Here is a 23,064-nt window from a genome sequence, read left to right as displayed (position 1 = left end):
CTGGGATGGACTGGAATGATGAATAGCTATGACAAATGTAGCTCTTCACAAAATGCCTCTGAGAAGGTTTCACTTCCACTCCTACTTATGATCATTGAATCAGGCGTTGCATTGATGAGGTCCGTCCACATGTTGTGAATAGTTGTTCGTAGTAATGTGGTTTTGCATGATCGTCAGTATTCCACTGACTGAGATCTCTTCTAAGTGCACTCTCATGCTAGCAATACATTTCCCAAACGCCGTCGCTATGCTTCAAAGTTGCCCTCTTCGCGAGAACAAGATCTCACTTGAACAGACGCCTTCCACCCGTCCTGCCCATAGTCCTCTCCACACCCTCCAGACTCATGCCCGCGAATCCAGCACCTCCACCATCCCGATCCCTCTTGTACCTCCTCAACGCCTCTCTCAGGTGTGCTGGTGTAAGCGGTCCCTTATCACACGCCTTCAGCCTATCCTGCAAACTAGCATCCTTCTCCACCTCCTTCCACAGACTCTCCGTACGATCAACCTGCGTCGGATACCATCCCGCACTCGTAATATCGGAATTAGTCGGCCTATTCCTATCATCCTTGATATGAGCACTAGGTCTGACCAGACTCTGACTGAGGATGGGACCTGGCAAGTTGGGGTTGGGCAGATGAGTGCGGACGGCGGACCATTCGTCGCGGACGGTGAGGGCGCGGTCGATGAGCTCGCCGATGAAGGTTTTGGAGTAGGAGGTTACGGCGATGATGATGGGTTGGGGCACGGATTGGGAGAGGGTTTGGTTGACGAGTTTGCGGACGGTTTCCCGCTTAAGGCGGATGCGGCGGTAGGTTGCGTAGCGGTCCATTTGCGCGGGTGTCATGAAGTCTTCTAGCATGCTGTTGGATCACGTTGTATTAGTAAACGGCTCTGAGAGGGAAATGGTAGAGAGTGTAGAGCAAGGACGTACCGTTCGTATTCCTTCTCCTGCTTCCTGCGTGCTTCAACACTCATGCCGCCTTCGATTTCCATGCCCATTTCCTCGCCCATCTCGTCATCGTCGTCGTCTTCTGCTTCTTCTCCACCGTCGCCATCTTCGTCTTCGCCTCCGATTGCGCTTCGTCCGTCGGCGCCCTTGCCGCCTCTTGCGCTTGAGCCCGCGACACTGCCTCCGTCTCCGCCCTTCTTCCGTCGCTTCTTCCCTCCTACGCCGTTAACGACGGATGTGGTGATGTTACTTTCCACGGACGGTGAACGCGAGAATTGGCGCGGGGAGCCACCGACTGATTCGGCATCTGGGGAGAAGGCGTTGCGTAGATTGGAGGGTTTGCGCTTTTTAGTGGGCGCGCCGGAGTGAGAGGATATGCTGCCGCGCTTGCGACTGCCGGGGACGTTGAGCTGGGGGATGTGTGGTGGTGAAGCCATGGTCGCGCGATCAACAAGAGTACCGGCCTCTTGTGCTGGCGTCGTAGTAATGGGGGGTGGTTGGGTGGGAAGGCTAACTTCTGCGGGTTGGATAATGGAATGGGCCCTGGGGAAGTCGCGATCTCCGCCAAGCAAAATGATGGAGCGTCGACTAGCGCGTTTTGTGCTCGGAAAGCGCGACCGGGTGATTTCGTCATCGACACTCGGGAGATGGATACTTGCGCCTGTTGCTCTCATTCAGCGTCTGCGCTCTCGACTTTCACCATGTAAAACGAGATAACAGCAGGCGATCTGCCATTAATACCAATTCACACGCATAACGTTTGCCATCTTCACTTGTATCGTATACCCGCATATAGTCCAGCGTGCCTTCAAGATGCCGTCCTACGAAGAATCCTACGGCCAGCAAGCCGCCCAAGCAGCAGGCACAGGCGCGACCGACACCGATGGCGCCGTGCAAGCACCACCCGACGCACGATCTACCTCTGACCTCCCACCTGCCGCCCTCGACCTAGCAGCGCGCCTCTTCGACCTCGCCCGCAGCGGGGACACATCGACCCTCTTGCAATACGTCAGCGCCGGTATCCCCAAGAACCTCACCAACTCATCCGGCGACACACTTCTCATGCTAGCGTCATATCATGGCAAGGCTGAGACTGCGAAGATGCTGCTAGACAACGGCGCGGACGCGAATGTGCTGAACGGGAGGGGTCAGAGTCCTATTGCGGGGGCTGTGTTCAAAGGGTACGATGATGTTGTTAGAGTGCTGTATGAGGGGGGTGCAGACGTAGAGAAGGGACAGCCGAATGCGGTGGACTGCGCGAGGATGTTTAAGAGAGGGAATTGCTTGAAATTGTTTGGTGTCGAGGAAGGAGAGGGGACCGTGGTGGATGTCGATGCACATGCTGTGTCGTAGTGGAGACTCCGCAGTGTTGATGATGTGTACTAGACTTGCTCACTCGTTCAGGGCCGGCACAAGAATATCTAGAGGGTATAAATGAATTACTGCTGAAGCTGAATACTCAACTCATGCTATCCGACTCAACACAAAATCTGGCAATCTAATCCTTTCGAAATAACCTTCCTGCAAATCATGGTATCATATCATCGTCCTTCGGCCCCAACTCCCTACTTCTTCTCTTCCTTTCCCTTGCCGCCGCCAAACATGCCTCCAACGTATCCACCAGCACTCTTCGCGCCGCCAGCAACACTGCTCGCACCCCCCTTTACACCATCCGCAGCACTTTGTCCATACCCACCCAGTGGTCCTTGACTCTCAATAGAGTTTCCCTTGTCGTCCTTGCCGCCACGCTCAGCACGGTTGATACCCTCTTTGGAGACGGCATCACCGAGGGGTTGTGCTAGGCCTCCCTTGCCGACTTGGCCGCCGACGAGGTTGTTTACGCCGTCTTGGAGGTTGTCGACTTGGTCGATGCCTGTGACCTTGGTCTGGTCGAGTTGTTCTGTGGGGAGAAGTGTTAGGGACGGGCAGTCGGGTAGAAGGTAGGATATAAGAGACGTACGTTTGGTAGCGTAGGATGCCTTGTTATCCTTGGTGAACCACTTCAGGTACTGGTCCTCGATCCATGGCATCCATGTCTCGTACTTTTGGTTGTAGTACTCTCCCGCGGACTCCCTGTAAGTCTTTTGCGATCCCTTGTTTTGGTCTGTCATCTTGGGCAGTATGAACACTGTTTATTAATCGTATTGGAGTGTAGAGATAGTGAGGTGGATTATTCGTAAGGTCGTGTGTATTTGCATGTGAAGACGCAACACACAGATCAGGCAGTCAGCCATATATACTCCACCTGCATGCCTGCGCCTTCCCGTGTGTACGCCATCTGCGCCAGCGGTGATCTCATCCTCGATCACTTGCACCGTGCTTGTTACAAGTTTGTGGCCCGCTGTGGTGGCATCGAGACAGGGGTTGGTGCGTGGATGGGTTGCGCTATACGTCATCTGAACCAGAAACCCAGACCAACTGATCGTCCCGCGTGGAAACCTGCATCTCGGACAGCATCTCTTGGCTGGACGGCCGCCATTCAAGTTATCTACGCGGGGCCAAGGGCGCCTGGACTCTAGGGCTGGGTGTCTGTTGGGCTCGGCTTGATTGGTTCGTGGGGTCGCAGATTGTGTAGGCGGGCTTTGGTGGGTGCGATGACTGGACGCTAGCAGCTGGCTTCGCAGATGAACGTCTTCAACCACCTGCATGCAAGGGCAGCGGCGCAGAGATGCTGATCGATATCTAACGAGAGACATGTACAAGCTTGTCAACATTGCAGCGTCCACCGCGGTGATGCTTAGGTGGGAATGCGTTACAACAGTCACGACACGAATACAATACCTAGGTATCCTCAGCAACTACAGCCACGAAATCTCGTACGGCATATCGCGACACGCCGTCATCTCGTCGCAATTCTTTGGTTCTATCTGTATACTCGCATTCCTACTTTCCTGGCGATGTGGAAGGCAGTCAAAAGGCCTGTACCCTGAAGAAATTCAATGTGCTCTATCATGCACATTTGCATTCTGAACTACGTTGAGTATCTCTACGATCTGGTTTACTAAGCACGGTAATTATACAGAAAAATGGATACAGTATACGACCGCCGGATTAGGCTGGACTTACAGTCGCACTTTCCTCACTCACTGCCGATTACACAACGCTCCTTCACTTGTTAGGTCTTGGCATTTTTCTTTCTCACCGTCCTCCATCGCACATTGAATTATCCACAACACCATCGTTCATTCACAGTCTTTCCGCCACCGGCGGCGTTCGAACGCTCTATGCGATAAATAGACTTACTGTCGCTCAAATGTCTGACACCGACCCCGCCGATTCTGCGCTTCTCGTCGAATCGCAAGCCATCGAACAACTCAACCGCGCAAGGCGCCAGCTTCGTCGATCCAGAAACTCTGTTCGTGCGTCAGAACAGATACTCCAGCTACTCAACCGGCTTGTGCCCAGCCTCACAATTGACGAGCTTCGAGAACTTTCGCAAATTCAACGGAGCATGGCGCGTAACTTACGTACACGAGGTGAGGCTACCGGAAATACAGGCGAAGGCAATAATATTGTTGTTCCAGTGTCTGTACCTCAAGCCCAATCCGCTCTCAAGCCTGCCACGACGCTTGTTTCTATGCTGCCAAAGACCCCATACAACGAGATGAAGGAGGCAGAGGGGACCGTGAACACACCCGCTTATACCAAAGTACAACTGGCGCTCTTGGAGTACCTTAACAAGTAAGTGGTACACACGTAAGGACTGATGTGAGAGATGTACTGACGCTCTTTAGGCACGCATCCGAGAAGCTCACGGTCCGGCAAGCTCATAGCTGGACAGAACATATTGCAGACAACTTGCATCCCGCTGCCAAGGATGCGCTGCGCCTCTGCTACTACATGCGCTCGCAGGGCTTCGATACGTACGCCGATGTTCGGGATGGCTCCATCGAACTGTATCTCTCCAGACAGGTAAATTCAGGTGTCCAAAATGTATCCGAGGCGTATACTTACCTCGTTCACAGGCACCAGAGAAGGGTCGCAGCAAGGCTTCGTTGTATTGGAAGCAGAATTACTCGACGAACGCCATCGAGCACACGGTATCTGAAGCATATGTACCACCCCGTCCGGCGCGATACGACGATTTCATGCCCTCGATGGTCTCCGGGGCTCAACTTCTGAGTGATCTCTTGGCTGGGCCAGATCCACGTATCCCTCAACATGCAGGTGGCCCTGGAGAGGATGCTGGAGACCAGGCCACTCCGGTACCGGAGGGCGATCAAGCACAAGAAAACGTTGAGCCGACCGAGCATAACGTCGCTACTATGCTCGCCGTCGCTCAAGCGGACTTGGAGGCTCAATTCTTGTCTGATACCCCGGATTCAGAGTATGTCTTCATCCCTTTCCAATTAGTGACCCCTACTAACGATTTGTGTAGCGCCGTTGAAGCTCTGCTCGCCCGGATTGAGCAGCTCAATAGCCAGGAATAAGAGGACTGGGTGGTGCCCGAAGATGTGGGACGGAGCACTTTGAGGACTACATGGGTTTTGGAGAGGCACTTTTGTGACATTTTCGTGCCTTGTAGGCTCCAGCATGTACTTCGACGTAGTTGCGAGGTTATAATACAACTCCATCTGTCACTAGAATCTTGGCAACGGCCATGCTCGCGAGTATTTAACTCTGCCAGCTTTCTGCTCCCTTGCTCCTTCAACTTCGTACCACAGTTCAAAATACTAAAGGCAAAGGATATCAATGTCAGGACTGCTGAGACCCAGAAACAAATACATCCAGGACTCATGTGTTGGACAGAACAACTCAAAACTCTGCAAGACAGCGAAATGTCCTAAATGTATTCGAGCTGCTCTCCAAATAAACCCCGCGCAAAAGCTATGATTGAAATCGCGCCTCCTACACCTCAGTATTCATACGCGATCGTGTTCCGTGTTCCGAAGAACATGTTATCCAAGATGATGTGTTGCTTCTCCGTCACTACCGTCTTTACGTACCATCTCTTCTCACTCAGTATATAAAGTACTTCCACGGCCCTTTTCGAGCTGTCATTTTGCATTAGAAAACACATTTGATACCCCAAAACTTCAGAGAGTACGTGTGATGATCTTTCGAGAGAGTCCAAAAATCTACTACGTCTCACGCATGTCTTGGCCGCCACCAGCGCCCTCCAAAATTACCGGAATAAGATCGCATGTCTGTTCAACAGCCAAACTTCATTCAAAATTGGGCTCCAAGTTCAGTTTAAGATACCCATACTTTTTTTCGTAGTCTAGGCAAGGACGACTAGCGTGCGGCCACCATATATAAAGAGCTGGTCTCCTTCATTCCTCCAACCCTCCACTAACACACAAAACGTGCGCCTTTCCAAATTACCAAAGCACCAGACCAATGTCTTCCTGGAGTAGACGTACCAAAATATCCATTTCCAAGCACATGCTCTCCGAGAGAACTGGCCATGACATAGTCTTTTGCCGCGCAGAAGGTATGAAACGATTGTTACATGTGTTTGGCTCGACGAGAAAAGCTGATATTGTCATATCTCAAAACAGCGCCTTCTTTGGTAACATGCAGAGCAGCGCGGTAATACTTCGTAGACGGCGAAATGAGAAAGTACCAAAAAACGAGAGTCTACCGTATGATGGTCTGGATAAAGAAGGACAGTAGCTTTTCTAAAAGCCGTGTAAGGAATCCAACATGTTTCTCCGTCTTCGCGTCTGTGGCACGTGGATATAAAAACCATCTACTTTCATTTGCCTTCTCTCTCTTTCTCACACACTCTCGTTGCAATCTCAATCGAGCTGCAAAATACCAAAATACACCTCATAATCGTGCCATGGTGGGAGTCCGCCTCCAAAATCCCGAAGACAACAATTCGATGTTCCTCGGTCTCCGCGTGCGGAAAGAGGAATATTGACTGAGCGATCTAAATCTCATCACCAAATGTCTGTCGATGTCAAGATGGTGTTTCAAATGTACTCAGAGTGTTCATGATGTGCGAGGGCATGCGTGCGTCAAAGGCTAACGTTGCGGCTATGCGATGTCACGCGAGAACATGATGACTGTCAGACATCAAAGACGGCCTAAACTCGTCAAGTGATGCAATACTTAGCGACATCGACTTCCCCTCCCACCCAGTTGAAGCGAAGTATGTGCTGTGCCACACTGCAAGCAGGGATTAGAGCGCCCCATACCCCGCAGCAGCAGCAGCAGCAGCACCAACTCACAACGACAACAACGACGACTACAATAAGCGGGCCACATTTTGTGAGTAGGTAAGCACCTGATGGAAATTGGTTGTTAAACAGAGTACTGATTCCTTGACTTCGCGCAGACCTGAACGCCGCAGTAGGACCGGCTCTTTGATTGTCGAACATGGTTTCTCAGGAGCCTGATCAGGCCGATACTACATCCATCTCAGAATTAGACGATGCTAGCATCTACACACCTACCGTAACCACCGAAAACGGTACTCCAGACCTGAAAGACCACGCCTCGACGAGTTGGGTGCCTTCCGATGGATCTACCGTCATCATCCGCTCTACCTCATGCGGCAATGTGCTTACATTGCTTGATGGGAACATCGTACTAGCGCCACCTAGCGGTCGTGGATCCATCCTGTGGGAGTGTGTAGAATCTGAAGGCTGGTTTGGATTCCGAAACTGCGTGTCAGGCAAATTCATATGCCATGGTTGGGATGCGAGACTCAAGTGCTCAGCAGAGCAGCAAGATGGTTGGAGACACTTTACTATTACTCCAGTGCCAAAAGGTGGCTACATTATGCAAATGTCGGACTGGTGGACTCTTCGTCCTATAGTGATCAATGCCCAGAACGGGGTGCAAAAACTGGGGAGGACTGGAAACAAGCTGTCTGAAGGAGTTGTGTGGAACTTTTTGGAGAGTGGGGCCGGTAACGCTGAATCTCAAGATTTGTAATAAGTAGGTCAGTCTCCTCATAATGAAGGCAAAGCCTTTTTGGCCGCCCCCTAACACTGTACCACAACGTGTGATGTCACAGAACTAGAATTATGATGTGTCACTTGGAAGGCGCGCGTTCCTGACACTTCCTCGACGATGCGATCCAGGCGTTGCGCTAAAGCTTCACGCGTCGTTCATGAATGGTAATAGTGGATGGGCACGGACGTGTCGCGGACCGCTATCTGCAGTCTGCAGCCACAGGCGCGGTACCAAATAGAGGGTAGCACGAAGCGTTGACCGGGTTTGTTGGACTCCACCTCGAAATTACATGTCCAACGCGCAAGCGGTGCGGGGAAAACGTCGCATTCCCATGGGAGTGCGCTGAGGCCCGAAGACAGGAAAATCAATAGGAAAAAGAAGACGTGTAGACGAACGACATCCCCAGAAGACATGTCGATGCAGGCATGCGCTAGCTGCAGCGCCTTATGTAGATCAATCCAAGCGAGAGGTTGGGTCCGGTACATCCGCCCTGCCACGGCTACTGGATATATACAGAATGCGCGTTTGTTACCCGTCGAATAGGGCAGAGGGTGTCGCGGAAAGGGCTGCACTGTTTGCGGCTGCTGCGATGGTCGAGAAGTGGTCAAGGGCTTACCGGTAGGCAGCCTTGTAAGCCACCAGGGCACCGGAGCGCTTTGGCTGGCTGTCAGAAATGAAGATGGTAGCCTAGCCTAGTGACAACGACGCGTTGATAACGATGAGGCTGGGGGTTGTGCGACTGTAGTGAGTGGGTGAGTAGTAAGTGCAAGTGCTGTCGCGAGAATGTCGCGACACCAAATGCGATCATCGTATGTGATTACGAGTAGGTGGGGTGGAGATGTTGGAAGTTGGTCTTTGAGCAGGCGCGTTGATGAGCGGTGATGGATCCGGCTAGCGTGCAGAGGCCACATCTCTGTCAAAGGAAGCCGCGACCGGTTCATCGCACCGCGCACGACCAGCATCAAAAATGCATCGGACACGGTGAATCGCCTTCGCAGTAAGAGAAGGCAGTCTGTTTGCACCTGCGTTACTCTGGCCGGCGCCGTTGATGTTGCAAAAATTTCCCTCTGCTCCCTGAAACGGGACGCACGGGCCAGGCCACTAGCCCGTTCCTGGTGGTGATCCAGCCTACTTAATGACCTGTTCATTCTCTTAGATAGGCCCGCAGCCCACCTTCTCCGACGCGCTCCCGGCACCGCATCGAGTTACCACCCCATCACGTGACTCCCTTCCACAACTCTGACTACACAGCCCAAACACTTCAGTGCCGTGCCCAGTGCTTCCATGGCTACGCCTGCGGGCGCCTAGTAATTTCTAATTCTCCTGGTCGCGCTCCACCTGCGAGCCCGACTGTCAAAAGTGCAGCGCGAAGATGAGGTTTGTCGCATATCGCATCGATGCATGCATGACGCGCTAACGCTTTGGTAGTGCCACCAGATTGGATCGTCTCGTAACGTGAGTATACCCGGCGCATGTCCTGCATGTCTTTCACTGCTTGATCAAACTACGTTGCCATCTTCTGCGACAAGTTAATCACGCTTGAACAGCCTTGCTTCTTTTGTCTCTGTTGACTCTCGCTAACCCCCGCCAAGGCTCCTCGAGACTGGCAGCACAGCATTAATCCGAAACACAGCAGCCGACCAGCTAGCCGACGTCCAAAAACAACATCCCGATGAGCTTTTCAATCTTCTTACCCGAGTCATACCCTATTTGCGATCAAAAAGCTGGGAAACAAGAGTTGCCGCTGCCAAGGCGATAGGTGGCATCGCTGCCAATGCCGACAAGTTCGACCCCAACGCCGATGACCAGGATGAGCCCGTCAAGCCGGAAGCCCAACCAGAGTCCAATGGCGATGTCAAATCGGAAGACAGCAATGGCGCACTGGTCAAGAAAGAAGAGAACGGCGATATCAGCCTCCCACCACTCGCCGATGGACTCGATCTTGCTACACTGGACTTGCCTTCTATCCTCAAATTCGGGAAGGTCCTAGCCTCTCTCGGCACCAAAGAGCATGACTACAAGCTCGCAGCTATGGACCCTGCGGAAAGACTGGAATACCAAAAGAGCACTCTACTCAAGCGACTTGGCTTTGAAGGCGCATGGGTTGAGGATCTTACACCACCCCAGGAGATGATGCCACAAACGCCCGCTCCAAAGACTCCCGGCATGCACCGTATCGACACCAACGTCTCACGGTCAGAGAGCATGCACCATGGTAGTTCACCTACTGCAGGCACACCTGATGGCAAAGGACTCAGCAAACGTCAGCAGAATGCCTTGAGACGCAAGAATAAGAGACAGGCCGCTGGAGGTGCCAGCAAAGTCCAAGTTGTCGACTTCAATTCAACTGCAAGGAAAGACTCACAAGCTGACCTCATCGAGACCCCCGTTCGCCCACATCCTAATGCCCTAAAGTTCGAGAAGTCGGAGAACGGAGACGAGGACGAACCCATGAACGACTACTTCTCACTCGACCGCAACGGTGGAGACGACGACGCGAAGTTTGTGAAGGAGTTCAAGGGCGCGCCGGTAGCAGAGAAGTCGTCTTTCCAAACAGAGGCTGAAGAACAAGGGCTAGAATGGCCGTTCGAGCGTGTCTGTGCGTATCTCGCCGTTGAACTTTTCGACTACACCTGGGAGGTACGCCATGGTGCTGCCATGGGCCTCCGAGAAATTCTCCGTATCCACGGCGGTGGTGCTGGCAGGCGGAAGGGGCTGAGCCGGGCGGAGAACGATCGGCTGAATCAGCGATGGCTGAATGATCTAGCATGTCGCATGGTCTGCATCTTCATGCTCGATCGCTTTGCAGATTTCACCGGCGATAATGCTATTGCGCCCATACGAGAGACGGCCGGACAAGCGCTTGGGTCTTTGCTCCAATACATGTCTCGCGACAACGTCCTTGCAACGTTCCAGGTTCTCAATCGCCTTATCATCAACCATAACCTTCCTCTCGACACCAACCCTCTGAGCGCACCGTGGGCCCTGTGTCAAGGTGGCATGATCGGACTACGGTACCTTGTTGCTGTACGAAACGACCTACTCCTCGAGGACGGCACATTACTGGATGGAGTCCTCGCCGCAGTCATCAGCGGTCTGAGTAATTCCGACGACGATGTCCGAGCCATCAGTGCAGCCACCCTTATTCCCGTGGCGAAGGAATTCATCGAGATGCGTCCAAAATCACTCGAGCACCTGATGAACGTAGTCTGGTCTTGTCTCTCCAGCTTACAAGACGACCTAAGTGCCAGTACCGGTTTCATCATGGATCTTTTGGCCAAGCTTTGTGGCTTTCCTCAAGTCTTGGAAGCGATGCAAGCCAACGCGCGACAAGATCCGACCCAATCATTCCACGAATTGGTGCCACGACTCTTCCCCTTCCTACGCCATACCATCACCAGTGTCCGTGCGGCAGTGCTGCGTGCGCTGATTACTTTCCTCAACATCCAAAGCGAAGGCTCGGACGGCTGGGTAGATAGCAGGGCATTGCAACTCATATTCCAGAACATCCTGCTTGAACGCAACGAAGGTGTCTTGAAACTCTCCCTCCAGCTTTGGAATGCTATTGTCGCAGCCTTGGGTAGCCAACTGGCGCCTCTTATGGAACCCATATTAGATGCTGTCATTCCTCTCACGCTCACGCCTATTGGAGTATCACGTCACCCAATATCGTTGAACAAGTCACTACTCATCAAACCTTCCGGACAAGCCATGGGCCCGCCACCCGACTCTGAGCCGAGCCGTAAGTCGTCTCCACCAGATGGTAGTGAGCCAGCTCAGAAGAGGAGAAAGAAGTCGCGTATTGGAAAGGACGAAACGTCAACACCTACTCCAGCCTCACAGTCTCATAACGTCGACGGACACATGATTACTGGTGATCTCGAACTCATAGGCGCGGACGTCATGATCCGTTCCAGGACTTCTGCAGCACAAGCTCTCGGTAAAGCGATGGGAGCCTGGCCTGAAGAGTCGAGGCTCGAGACCTTCAGATCTAGGCTGCTGGCCCCATTGTCCTCTCAGAACTCGTCAACCCAACTGACGGCTGCGATCATCATTGAGGAGTTTGGAAAGAACCTGGCAACTAAAGATGCCTTGGCTGAGTCGTTCGTCCAGGCTCTGCTGCCTATGGTTGAGGGCGAGAGGCCTGCCGCCTACGAGGATCTCGTGCCCAAGCTGCAGATTGTTCGGACTCAATGCCACTCTTTGTTGAGCATCTTCCACGACGCCCATGTTCAAAACCTGCCACAGATCGCTGCCCTTGTCCAGGGCATGCCGAATGCGAACCACTATGCCTTTGGCGTCGCAGATGCCGAAAAGCTGCTCAATGTGCAGTTCGAGAAGCTAAAGAAGGCCATGACGCCGTCCGCCCGCATGGTTGCAGGAGCAAATCTGGACACAGCACGCAAGGAAGTAGAGACGAGCATTCAAGAAGCCAAGGACATAAAGGAAGAACGGGATGTTCGCATCAAGGCCGCTGCAGCCGGTGCACTTGTGGCGCTCAACTCACCTCCGAAGAAGCCATCGCCGCCGATCAAGGCTATGATGGATAGCGTCAAGAAAGAAGAGAACGTTGAGCTACAGAGACGTTCGGCAGCTGCAGTTGCTGGCTACATCGTGTTCCTGGTCAACGCCAAGAGATCTGGTGTGGTCAACAAGGTTGTCGGCAATTTGGTCAAATTCTACTGCATGGAGACAGCCGAAACACCCGAGTTCGCTGGACAGTCACACATCGAGACAGGCATTCTTACGCTCAAGAAAGATGAAGATGTGCGCGATCACCCCGACGCTGCTCGATTCGCAGAAGAGTCGCGGGCAGCCAGGATCACCAAGCGTGGTGCGCGAGAGGGTCTTGAGAAAGTCGTCGAGAGCTTCGGCGCTGAGATTTTCGAGAAGGTGCCTATCCTGAAGGACCTGATTGAACGACCCATCAAGGACGCCTTTACCGAGGCCACACTTCCGGCGCAAATCTTCAACGAAGACGGCGTCTTTGGCCAGGAAGTTGTTGATGCCCTGTCGACTCTACGTGCTCTGGCCGGCAGTTTCCACCCAAGCGTCAGAGGCTTCGTCAAGGACCTTCTTCCACTCATTGCCAAGGCTCTTCAAAGTAAATTGTATGTCTTGCGATACGCAGCGGCCAAATGTTTCGCCACTGTCTGCAGCGTCATGTCCGTCGAAGGTATTACCATGCTTGTCGAGAGCGTGCTACCAACCATCAGCGACGGTGGAAACGTGTACGCCCGCCAGGGAGCCATCGAGTGCATCTATCATCTCATCCATGTTATGGAAGACGCGATCCTACCATATGTCATCTTCCTCATCACCCCGGTTCTTGGTCGTATGAGCGACTCTGACAACGACGTCCGACTACTGGCTACAACCAGCTTCGCCACGCTTGTGAAGCTTGTACCACTAGAGTCTGGAATCCCCGACCCACCTGGCCTTCCGGACACCCTTCTCAAGGGCCGAGACCGAGAGCGCAAGTTCGTCGCCCAGATGCTGGATGCGAAGAAAGTGGAGCCTTTCGAGATCCCTGTTGGTATCAAGGCGACGCTCCGTTCATACCAACAAGAGGGTGTCAATTGGCTGGCGTTCCTCAACCGGTACAATCTCCACGGTATTCTCTGCGACGACATGGGTCTCGGTAAAACGCTACAAACGCTATGCATGGTGGCAAGTGATCATCACATGCGTGCAGATGAGTTCGCCAAATCCGGCGATCCCAACTTCCGACGTCTACCATCTCTCATTGTATGCCCGCCCACGCTGTCTGGTCATTGGCAGCAAGAGATTCGCCAGTATGCACCCTTCCTTAGCTGCGTAGCCTATGTTGGTTCGCCACCTATCCGCGGCCAGCACAGGAATCAGCTCGACAAAGTGGATATTGTCATTACTTCGTACGATATCTGCAGGAATGACGCCGACATTCTCAAGCCCATCACCTGGAACTACTGCGTACTTGACGAGGGTCACTTGATCAAGAACTCAAAGTCCAAGACCAGCCAGGCTGTCAAGCAATTCCAGTCGAATCACCGCCTCATCCTCTCCGGTACACCTATTCAAAACAACGTGCTCGAGCTATGGTCGCTCTTCGACTTCCTCATGCCCGGTTTCCTTGGTACGGAGAAGGTCTTCCAGGAACGTTTCGCGAAGCCTATCGCTGCCTCCCGGTTCGCCAAGAGCTCGTCGAAGGAGCAAGAACGGGGTGCGCTGGCGATCGAAGCTCTTCACAAGCAGGTGCTTCCGTTCCTCCTTCGCCGTCTCAAGGAAGAGGTACTGGATGACCTGCCACCTAAGATCCTGCAAAACTACTACTGCGATCTATCTGAGTTGCAACGCAACCTTTTCGACGACTTCACCAAGCGCCAAGGCAAGGAGATTCAGTCTAAGGCCGGTAACGCCGACCGCGAGAGCAAGCAACATATCTTCCAAGCTCTTCAGTACATGAAGAAGCTGTGCAACTCACCTTCGCTCGTCGTCAAGGGTCCCACCAACAAGGCATACGAGCCGACTCAGCAATATCTCAAGAAGCACAACACTACGATCGACGACATCGCGCATGCACCCAAGCTCGGCGCTCTCAAGGATCTGCTTGTGGACTGTGGTATCGGCGCATCTGACGTGGTCAGCGACAAGTCTGCCGCCGCTAATGGCGACCTACCGGAAGCTGTCTCGCAGCATCGTGCCCTCGTCTTCTGTCAAATGAAGGAGATGCTCGACATGGTTCAGCACAACGTGCTCGAGAAGTTGCTTCCGTCTGTGCAATTCATGCGCCTTGATGGTGGTGTCGAAGCTACCAAGCGCCAGGAGATTGTCAACAAGTTTAACACCGATCCTTCATACGATGTTTTGCTTCTGACAACCAGTGTTGGTGGTCTGGGTCTCAACTTGACTGGTGCCGATACCGTTATCTTCGTTGAGCACGACTGGAACCCGCAAAAGGACATTCAAGCCATGGACCGCGCGCATCGTATCGGCCAGAAGAAGGTCGTCAATGTTTACCGAATCGTCACGCGCGGTACCTTGGAAGAGAAGATCTTGAAGTAAGTAACCTAACCCCTCCACTTGTAATTTCTCACTAACAATTTTCCCCAGTCTCCAAAGATTCAAAATCGATATCGCTTCCACCGTCGTCAATCAACAAAACGCGGGTCTCCAGTCCATGCAAACAGACCAGATTCTCGATCTCTTCAACGTCTCGGCCGATTCGAACGATCCTGCAGCACTACCAGCACCGCCCAGCAACGCCAAAGACGATCGAACAGGCATCGATGAGAACGACGCCGTCGACGCAACCGGTGCGCTGAGGGAGAAGGGCAAGAAGGGCTTCTTGGACGAACTAGGCGATCTCTGGGACGAGAAGCAGTATGAGGAAGAGTTCGATCTCGACGGCTTCCTCGGCAAGATGAAGGCTTAAGCCATGCCCGGTGGTTTTGAGTCCCTTCCACACTACAACTACCTTGCGCCTGCCTACCAGGCCAAGACACATCATCTTTGGGCGGATTAACAGGCGTACACTGGCGTTTCTTCTTTCCACTACGGGGCATGACATGACATGCATATGGTATCAATGTCTCATTGATCGATCGGGTTGGTATGATGTTTTTTGCATTCTCACAGGATAGGTACTATGGAAATGTCTGTATTAGCATGGCGTTGGATGAGGGCTTTTTGTCTTTTTGTCTTTTTGTATCCTTTGCTCCGAGTGTTGAGGGAGCTGGGAAAGTGGGTCATGTATGTCTAGCCTGTGTGAGTAGAGTATGATGTATGCTGAGAGAGTTGTTATGAGTGCTTTGTTGCTTTGCATACTGTGATGGTGAAAGTGGTGACGTGGTGGAGGCTACTCATCAGCACGATGTCAACGCTTGTGAGATAGCGCAGAATAACTTCGCACTTTATGGGTGCACTACCGCAGAATAACTTAGCACTTTACGAGTACACTACCAATTCTAGGTATGTACAGATGCGCTATGAGGTTCATGTTACGCTGAGAATTGTACTCGTCTGTCCAGTCATCTCATGTATCATCACTACATGAGCGCATTCTAAGGGCTTCATGAATTCGTCATATTTGGCTACTGCTCCCTCTGCATTCAATTACCCACCAATCAACGCGCTTGGAAAGGAGGATCGAGTAAAGCTATTAAGTGGGCTAATGGCGAAAGGTTCGTTACGTCGTCTATAGTCGTTGCATGTTCGTCGCAGTAGTAGTGACCTGCCAATGATGTAATCTTTGAGCGGCTACCGATCCGACAGTCTCGATCACGGTCACTACTCATTTGGAAGCCATCCCTCTCTCCACACCCACTCCGGCATAGATTCTTCCCATCTCACCACAATGCCAACTCCCGGAGGGACAAATCCACCCACATGCCCATCTCTTGTCGGCAAGGCGACGAAAGCACCTTCCTTTAGCAACGGCTTCTGGCCTTGGCTTATCGGCACGTACCCCGCGAGTTGGATATTGACGCCGAAGTCGTAGCACTTGGAGCGGAAACCCCGACCCATGATATTGAAGGCCGTCACAAAGTCCATCTCGCACCACTGATGACGTGTGTAGTAGACTTCTGATATCTCGGCTATTGCCTGGCGATCCCAGATGCGTACGAACTCGATGGTGGGGTTGCTGAGTGTAGGGCGGGACAGACGCTTGATGTGGTGGTAGAGGAGTTGTATCGAGGCCGTGGTGATGAAGGTGCGTATCGTGCGTTTTTCAGCATCGCTCAACCCGTAGTTCGGCAAAGAGGGTACAATTTTATTTATGCTGCCGGGTAAGAATACGTCCGTGTCCACAAGATATTTTTCGGGCAAGTCTGATATATCCCAATCCGCAGTGGTTTCGCGAGCTTCGGCGAGGTCTTGGAGGAACTTGGATGTTCTGCTCTCGTAGTCGACAAGAGTTTCCGGGGCAGCGTGTTGGCCAACTGGAACGAGACCGAGTCTTGAGCGGAGGTGATCAAAGTCGCGTGCCGCAGCTCTTACAATCGGTGCTAGGGACTTGGCGTGGGTGTAGCGATCAATGCTGCCTGCAACCTTGGGCGATGCCTCAAGGATGAAATTTCGGATCGTCCTGTGGACGAGCGGCGCTGCCTCTTTGTGAATTTCCTTGCAGACTCGAAGAATAGAAGTGTTAGTGCTGCGGTAAATGAGCGTGAAAGATGGCTGGTGTCGAAGACGCCAGTAGTCACCGGGGTGAGGCTCGATTGTCGTATTACTGATGATCCGAGGAAGATTTTCGTACACCATGAACCTGACCTCCTTGGGTAGGTCAAGGAAGCGGAAGGGCTCATCAGGCATTCGTGGATGTGTCGTGTTGCGTGGAGGCTGAGGTTGCGGCTGGTATGAGAGAAGGAAATGCAGGTGCTTAGCATTTTTTTTTTCTCTGAATGGAAGCTGCCTTGGGTATCACTGGGAAATGCAGGTGCAAAGGGTTTTGTATTGTATTCAGGTGCAAGATTCATCGCGGAATGAAGCCGTACGGTTTGAACCACGGTTCCATGGTCGCATGTAATGTGATGCTTGTCCAGTCATTGGTGTTGGTTGTAACCTTGGTCGCTGATTTCATGGTTCCACACTTTACGGTAGCGCATCGTCTTCTGAATGCACATCTCACTCTTACCTTGTTGAGTGCAGCACGTGTGTCACGACATCTGACCGCGTATCTTTTGAACACACTCGCATCACACCTTGTCCGTACTTGCTCACAAGTCCTGTTCAGCTTTTGACTCAACCAAGACAATAGACTGGGCAACCGTGTCGCATGAGAAGGATTGCTATAGGCGCTCGGGCGACGTGATTATCAACCACTGGGAATCGGTGGCTTCGGATATGGACTGGCGTTCACCGTGGCTTCCTTTGCTCAGGTTCCGGGCGGAGCTCGCGAGTTTACATTGGCGTATGATCTGCAAGTGTCTCCTGCGGTATGTAAATAGGTAAGTAATCGCATCTCCAGTTCCATGCAGGTAGGGCGATGTGGGTGAGTAGAGAAGTTAGGGCCTGGGTCACGTCCCTCGGGTGAAGACCCAGCACTGTCTTGATCGTTTGGAGTGGTAACAGAGCTTCTGGCATAAACCGTGCTGGAGCAACATCCACAGGCAGAAATCCTAGGCATGATGGAAGTGCTGGTGGCATATTCCAGTGGCGGTGTGACGGGTGCAGGTGGTCCTTCGAGAGGCCGAGAAATGGTCAACATAGGCCGGGGTCTCCATGCAGCCGAGGGTGGCACCTCCACAGATTCGGGCAGGCACAGCTAGCAGTGGCTATGGAAGCCATCCAGTCGGGGAAGAACAGTCGCTTTGGAGAAGAACGATGCAACGCAAGAAAGTATACACAGGAAGAACAGAACTCTGTGTACTATGAGATGTGCATCGGATGCTTCGCGACCAAGTCAAATGCCGACAGTTGTTCAGGCGTCCGTGTGGGTCACGAGCTCGTGCCAGAGACACAGTTGTGCACCAATCACAAGCTGCTCATACGCAACTCCGTTCTCGATGTCGAATGATCTGACCGCCTTATCTCGCTACGACGAAGCCGCTCCATCACGAGCCTGATCAAGCCAGCTGTGCGCTTAGCATCTATATGATCGGCATTGATTATGTGGCAGCGGAGAAAGCGAATGGGAGGGTCTCCTGGCAGTTGTCGCCGAAGCCCACCGGAGCGTTTTCCGGCTGAATGCAGGTGTGCGGCACATGCAAATGAATGCGAGGCGGTCAACACGCATCGTGGTCAAAACGAAAGGCGCCATATTGCTGCTCCGGCCATGGAAGCTGAAGCGCGCAAAAAGAGTAATCCGACTAACAAACTATGGCAACGACTATGACGGAATCTGGAGATCGGATCGTTAAGTACCGCCGGCGTAAAGGCGCTGGACTTGAGGCCGAAATGAAGGTCGACTGCACAGGGCGTGGTGGAGACGAAAGGGGACAGCGCAGAAAGCGGCTAGACCGCATTGGTAAGCGACTAATGCTTAATCTCCACCCTCGGCAAAGTGGCGTGGCCAATGCCATTATCGATTCTGGAGCCACGGCGCCTCACACAAAGGACCGTTCGGTCGTGCAACACCGGCTCCGGCGCGAAAACAACATCAAGGGCAGGTGACGTCTTCCGTAAGCAAAAGACCAAGTGTGTTGTTTGGTTCTCACAGGCTCGAGCGTGCGTGAACGGCGCAATGAGATGTTTGCAAAACTAAACATGCGCTGACGCACCCTGCAGATTCTGCAACACTGACACCGTAAAGACACTATTTCAGGAAAATGATCTCCAGAGGCTTTGCTGGGAGGCCCAAGTGCCGGTGGAGAACCTCTGTTCAACGGGCAACACGATAAGGGCCGCCCCTGAAGATACCCTGACGAGATCGCCACCTAGAGGCTCAGCTCGCACAGAGCAGAGGCCGTGAGGGCAAACGTGCCTCGCGATGTTCTCGAAATGGAAATGCTGCGTTCCTCCGCCTATAGCGCGTAATTAGAACAACAGCCGCCGGCCTGGGGATGGCGGCCTGTGTGTAGCAAGACGACAACAACACAGTCTGGACTGAACGACCAACACAGGCCGTTCATTTCTGCAACACGAGAAGCCACCGCGAGCCTCCACAGCCAACCTGCCGATCTGGTCTTAGCACCAGGCACGCACCGCCTGCGAGTGGCCAGCGGGGCGGCAGGCCAGCTTGGTTCCTGCATTAGCCCTGACATCCGCCAGACCACTTGCAGCGCCCAGATGCTTCGGCCCCTGTCGCCCGTCCTGTTTCCCCCTTTCAGTGGCCACTTGTTTCCGGTCCGCGCTACCGTGCTGTAATCTCCTGACGGTATATATCCAGGCAGCGAGGTCGCCTTGCTGTTTTTTCCACTTCACAGCCAAACTTTCGAGCTTCAAGTCCTTTGACCTTCGGTCGTCCATTCGTTGTTACCAACTAATACTATCATTAATAATACACACTCGCCAACTCTCTCCCACCACCTCCACCACCAACCAACACTTCCAACTCTACCGTTTCAAGTTCTAATACCCAACAATCAACATGCGTTACTCCATCGCCATCGCTGCCTTCGCCGGCCTTGCCGCTGCCGTTCCCCAATACGGCGCCTACCCCGCCGCCCCGGCCAGCACCCCCGCTGCCCCGGCCTACCCTGCCTACCCTGCTCAGCCCGAGTCCAGCAAGCCCGCCTACCCTGAGGTCCCTGCTGAGAGCTCCAAGGCTCCTGAGTACCCAGCCTACCCCGCTGAGACTCCCTCCGCTCCTGCTCCTGAGTACCCCGCCTCCAAGACCCCCGAGGTCCCTGAGCACGAGTCCTCCGCTATGCCTACTCCTTCGGCCTCCAAGCCTGCTGAGTACCCCATGGAGACTCCTTCCAAGCCCGCTGAGGTTCCCTCCGTCTCCACCAAGACCCCCGAGGTTCCTGAGCACGCCACCTCTGAGGTTCCCTCTTACCCTGCCTCCTCCATGACCCCTGAGGTCCCCGAGGCCGAGACCACCTCTTGCCTCAGCTCCACCACCATCACCGTCACCGTCCCCTACCCCACCGGTACTCCCGTCGTTCCTGGTGCTGGCAAGCCCTCCGGCTACCCCATGGTTCCCGGTGCTGGCAAGCCTTCCGGCTCTGCTCCTTACCCATCTGCCCCTGCCGGCGGTGCTCCCTACCCCTCTGTCCCTGCTGGCACTGGTGCTCCCCCTGCTGCCGGCACTGGCTACCCCACCAAGACCGGTGGCTACGTCAAGCCCTCCACCCCCGCTGAGTTCACTGGTGCTGCCTCTGCTCTCAACGTCGGTGGCTTCGTTGCCGGTGTTGGTGCTTTCGCTGCTTTCTTCTTGTAAATGTCATAACCTTCAATTGAGCCTGTCTACGGGCAGGCTATGACTTTACACGATACATTGCATCGAGGATTGGTCTTCACTTCAGTAGATATCCTTGGTGTCGGAAAGGGTAATTGTAATTAGTCCGGGGATGGTGTGGTTGAATAAGAACTTGGAAAATAATCTTTCGTGCCTCATGATCGTGACGCTTCTATGCAATCCTCTGAACTTGATGAAATGCAACATTGTCCCTCAATCCCCATCCACCTTTTCCTCTTGCTTGACTCCTAGTCTGAAAGGCTTTCCAATGGAAACCTCGAACCGATGCTAATTGAACTTGGACCTTGTGGCCTCTCAACGGTAGTCATGATCTGCTCTGGCATGCGATGTCGTCGCACATGGCTACACAGTGTCAGCTTATAGGCATGTCTTCTTTGCTTATGCTCCTGCGAACGTGCCTGCTTCTTTCAGTGCCGCAAAGTCAAGGATAGCGCTGCATGCGATGCGATGACGCATGACCGCCGTAGCGAATGCTGCCCATCGATTACTGCAAACTCTCGAGGTCGCTTCCTAAGAACACCAAAACTTCACCCCACGTTCTCTTGCACATCAACTTCGACCACCACCTCATCACGGACGGTGATGACCCTGCATGGCGATAATTGTTGGAAGCGTAGCCTGGAAGCTATGTTTCGGCCACGAACTATATTTCGATAGCCATGGTTGTTTCATCAGCCGTGCACCGTCGCCGCGCTGCGAACGCCACCCTCTACAGTTTTCAAGCTTTGCGCTAGATCAGCGCGCACCAGGGACATCTAGCATAGTTCCTTCTACGGGTGCTCGGTTCGTTGGCGCACGTCTAGTATCTGGATGCAGGAGCTACGACACGACCATGGAAACACAACGAGCTAATTGCGGCATGCCGAATGCCTCCGACAGATGCCCTCGTCCAGCTTGAGCAGACTTACCCAGCTCTGAAAAGGCACATTTCAATACTGAACTGCATGACGGACGACTCCAACAGTCTTGGGAATGCTTAGTCAATACTCGCGTCAACGGGTAAAAGGTGGGGTTCCGGTATCCTTTGCTGCATGAAACCGCCAACCACCAATAGTACTCAAAAACATCGTCTAGACGTCTGACTTTACAGGAATGAGCGCAGGGTCACGATACTACCGCCCGAATCCAGAGCTTACCCAGCTAGCCACGTCTCACCTGAGAACCTACTCAGTCCTGCCTGACATTCCTGGCAAATCGTATGAATTGGAGGCGTCAGTGGGCTTGCCATTTTTGGAGTCAAGAAATATCTGCTTGTCAGCTTACTTTTAGATGATAGGTCCTTTGTTTCGGATGTGTAGGCGAGGATACGACTCGGTACGCGAACGTTGGACGATCGTTGCCGATGTGCGAGCCAGCCTGACGGACCTGAGCTGGAATAATGGTATGGAAAAATTGAGAAGTATAAAGTGAGAGAGTAAACTTCCTGAAGTCAACCACGCGTTCGCTTTGGTTTCTGAACCACTCATCCTACCTGATCGATTTATCAAAGCCATCAAATCGGACTCCCTCGCTTCATCATGAAGACCTTCACGCTTTTCTCGGCCTTCCTGGCCACGGCCATCGCTGCCCCAGCCACACTTGCGCCAAGTGATATCACACCACGCACATTGGGCGTCCTCAAGGGTCTTGCCAAATGTCCGGCAAACCCAGCTCAACCCGACGGGAAATTACCAAAGGGAAGCATATCGACCTCAGCCCTGGTGCCCATCAGCGCGAGAAACCCCGACAATGCCTACCCAGCTACCGAATGGGCGACCGTCACCCCAAAAGACAAATGCACAATCTTCAACCTCGAGCTCGACTCCGACGCCACCCAAGGCAAAATCTGCAACCTCGTCTTCGACTTCCCTTCTCTCGTCCAAGCACCCGGTCTCTTCGTCTTCAAAGGACCTGGGCATTTCACGTTCACTGGTTATGCCATCAACGCTGGTGCAGAGCCTGGTGTTACTACGTACAACAAGCAACCGGCTCCAGGCCCCAGTCCGCCCAACCCACCGCCAGTCCTGAAGCCAGGCAACAGCTACGTTATCAACGGTGCGCCGTGTGGAATACCGCCTGGTATTGGCAAGGTGACTGTCAGTGGAGCATTGTGTTCCGAAGACACGACGTTGACGTTCAAGCAAAGCGACTTGATCTGTCCGTTGGGCTTTTACGTTGTGCTTACTGATGATCCTAATGCGGGAGGGTATGCGGCTCCTCACTAAATGTCTGGTGTCGTTCAATGATCATAAGTAGCATTGATTCAGTACGTTAGCGTAAAGACTCCAATTCATGTTTGCGAATTCCAACTTTGACATTCTCTCGCGCCTTCATGAAGAAACGGGGCTACATGTAGCGCGGTCGGGTTCGCTCTTTCCCTACC

The 23,064-nt window shown here is 53.1% G+C and overlaps 8 protein-coding genes across 8 annotated transcripts; 5 read left to right on the top strand and 3 right to left on the bottom strand.

Moving 5' to 3' along the window:
* Nucleotides 1–283: 283 nt before the first annotated feature.
* J4E87_007513 (uncharacterized protein) lies at nt 284–1,389 on the bottom strand (the record flags this gene model as incomplete). Its single annotated transcript, XM_049379108.1, has 2 exons — nt 284–863; nt 935–1,389. The coding sequence occupies 2 exons, from the start codon at nt 1,387–1,389 to the stop codon at nt 284–286; spliced, it is 1,035 nt and encodes a 344-aa protein (XP_049231019.1).
* A 376-nt stretch (nt 1,390–1,765) lies between these two features.
* J4E87_007512 (uncharacterized protein) lies at nt 1,766–2,305 on the top strand (the record flags this gene model as incomplete). Its single annotated transcript, XM_049379107.1, has 1 exon — nt 1,766–2,305. The coding sequence occupies one exon, from the start codon at nt 1,766–1,768 to the stop codon at nt 2,303–2,305; it is 540 nt and encodes a 179-aa protein (XP_049231018.1).
* A 212-nt stretch (nt 2,306–2,517) lies between these two features.
* On the bottom strand, nt 2,518–3,063 carry J4E87_007511 (uncharacterized protein; the record flags this gene model as incomplete). Its single annotated transcript, XM_049379106.1, has 2 exons — nt 2,518–2,852; nt 2,913–3,063. The coding sequence occupies 2 exons, from the start codon at nt 3,061–3,063 to the stop codon at nt 2,518–2,520; spliced, it is 486 nt and encodes a 161-aa protein (XP_049231017.1).
* Nucleotides 3,064–4,205: 1,142 nt separating this feature from the next.
* J4E87_007510 (uncharacterized protein) lies at nt 4,206–5,382 on the top strand (the record flags this gene model as incomplete). Its single annotated transcript, XM_049379105.1, has 4 exons — nt 4,206–4,633; nt 4,687–4,864; nt 4,918–5,279; nt 5,331–5,382. 4 exons carry the CDS (start codon nt 4,206–4,208, stop codon nt 5,380–5,382), a joined length of 1,020 nt encoding a protein of 339 aa, XP_049231016.1.
* A 3,848-nt stretch (nt 5,383–9,230) lies between these two features.
* Nucleotides 9,231–15,272, top strand: J4E87_007509 (uncharacterized protein; the record flags this gene model as incomplete). Its single annotated transcript, XM_049379104.1, has 4 exons — nt 9,231–9,235; nt 9,287–9,313; nt 9,451–14,898; nt 14,951–15,272. The coding sequence occupies 4 exons, from the start codon at nt 9,231–9,233 to the stop codon at nt 15,270–15,272; spliced, it is 5,802 nt and encodes a 1,933-aa protein (XP_049231015.1).
* Nucleotides 15,273–16,126: 854 nt separating this feature from the next.
* On the bottom strand, nt 16,127–17,152 carry J4E87_007508 (uncharacterized protein; the record flags this gene model as incomplete). Its single annotated transcript, XM_049379103.1, has 1 exon — nt 16,127–17,152. One exon carries the CDS (start codon nt 17,150–17,152, stop codon nt 16,127–16,129), a length of 1,026 nt encoding a protein of 341 aa, XP_049231014.1.
* A 2,716-nt stretch (nt 17,153–19,868) lies between these two features.
* Nucleotides 19,869–20,663, top strand: J4E87_007507 (uncharacterized protein; the record flags this gene model as incomplete). The annotated part of the gene is made up of 1 exon (XM_049379102.1): nt 19,869–20,663. The coding sequence occupies one exon, from the start codon at nt 19,869–19,871 to the stop codon at nt 20,661–20,663; it is 795 nt and encodes a 264-aa protein (XP_049231013.1).
* A 1,556-nt stretch (nt 20,664–22,219) lies between these two features.
* J4E87_007506 (uncharacterized protein) lies at nt 22,220–22,906 on the top strand (the record flags this gene model as incomplete). Its single annotated transcript, XM_049379101.1, has 1 exon — nt 22,220–22,906. One exon carries the CDS (start codon nt 22,220–22,222, stop codon nt 22,904–22,906), a length of 687 nt encoding a protein of 228 aa, XP_049231012.1.
* Between the last annotated feature and the right edge of the window lie 158 nt (nt 22,907–23,064).

The sequence above is a fragment of the Alternaria ethzedia genome (assembly GCF_023757985.1).
Source record: "Alternaria ethzedia strain BMP 0044 chromosome Unknown scaffold_21, whole genome shotgun sequence".
Classification (NCBI taxonomy): Eukaryota; Fungi; Ascomycota; class Dothideomycetes; order Pleosporales; family Pleosporaceae; genus Alternaria; species Alternaria ethzedia.
The sequence above is the reverse complement of the archived record's forward strand: the minus strand, read 5'-3'. Positions and strand labels throughout refer to the sequence as shown.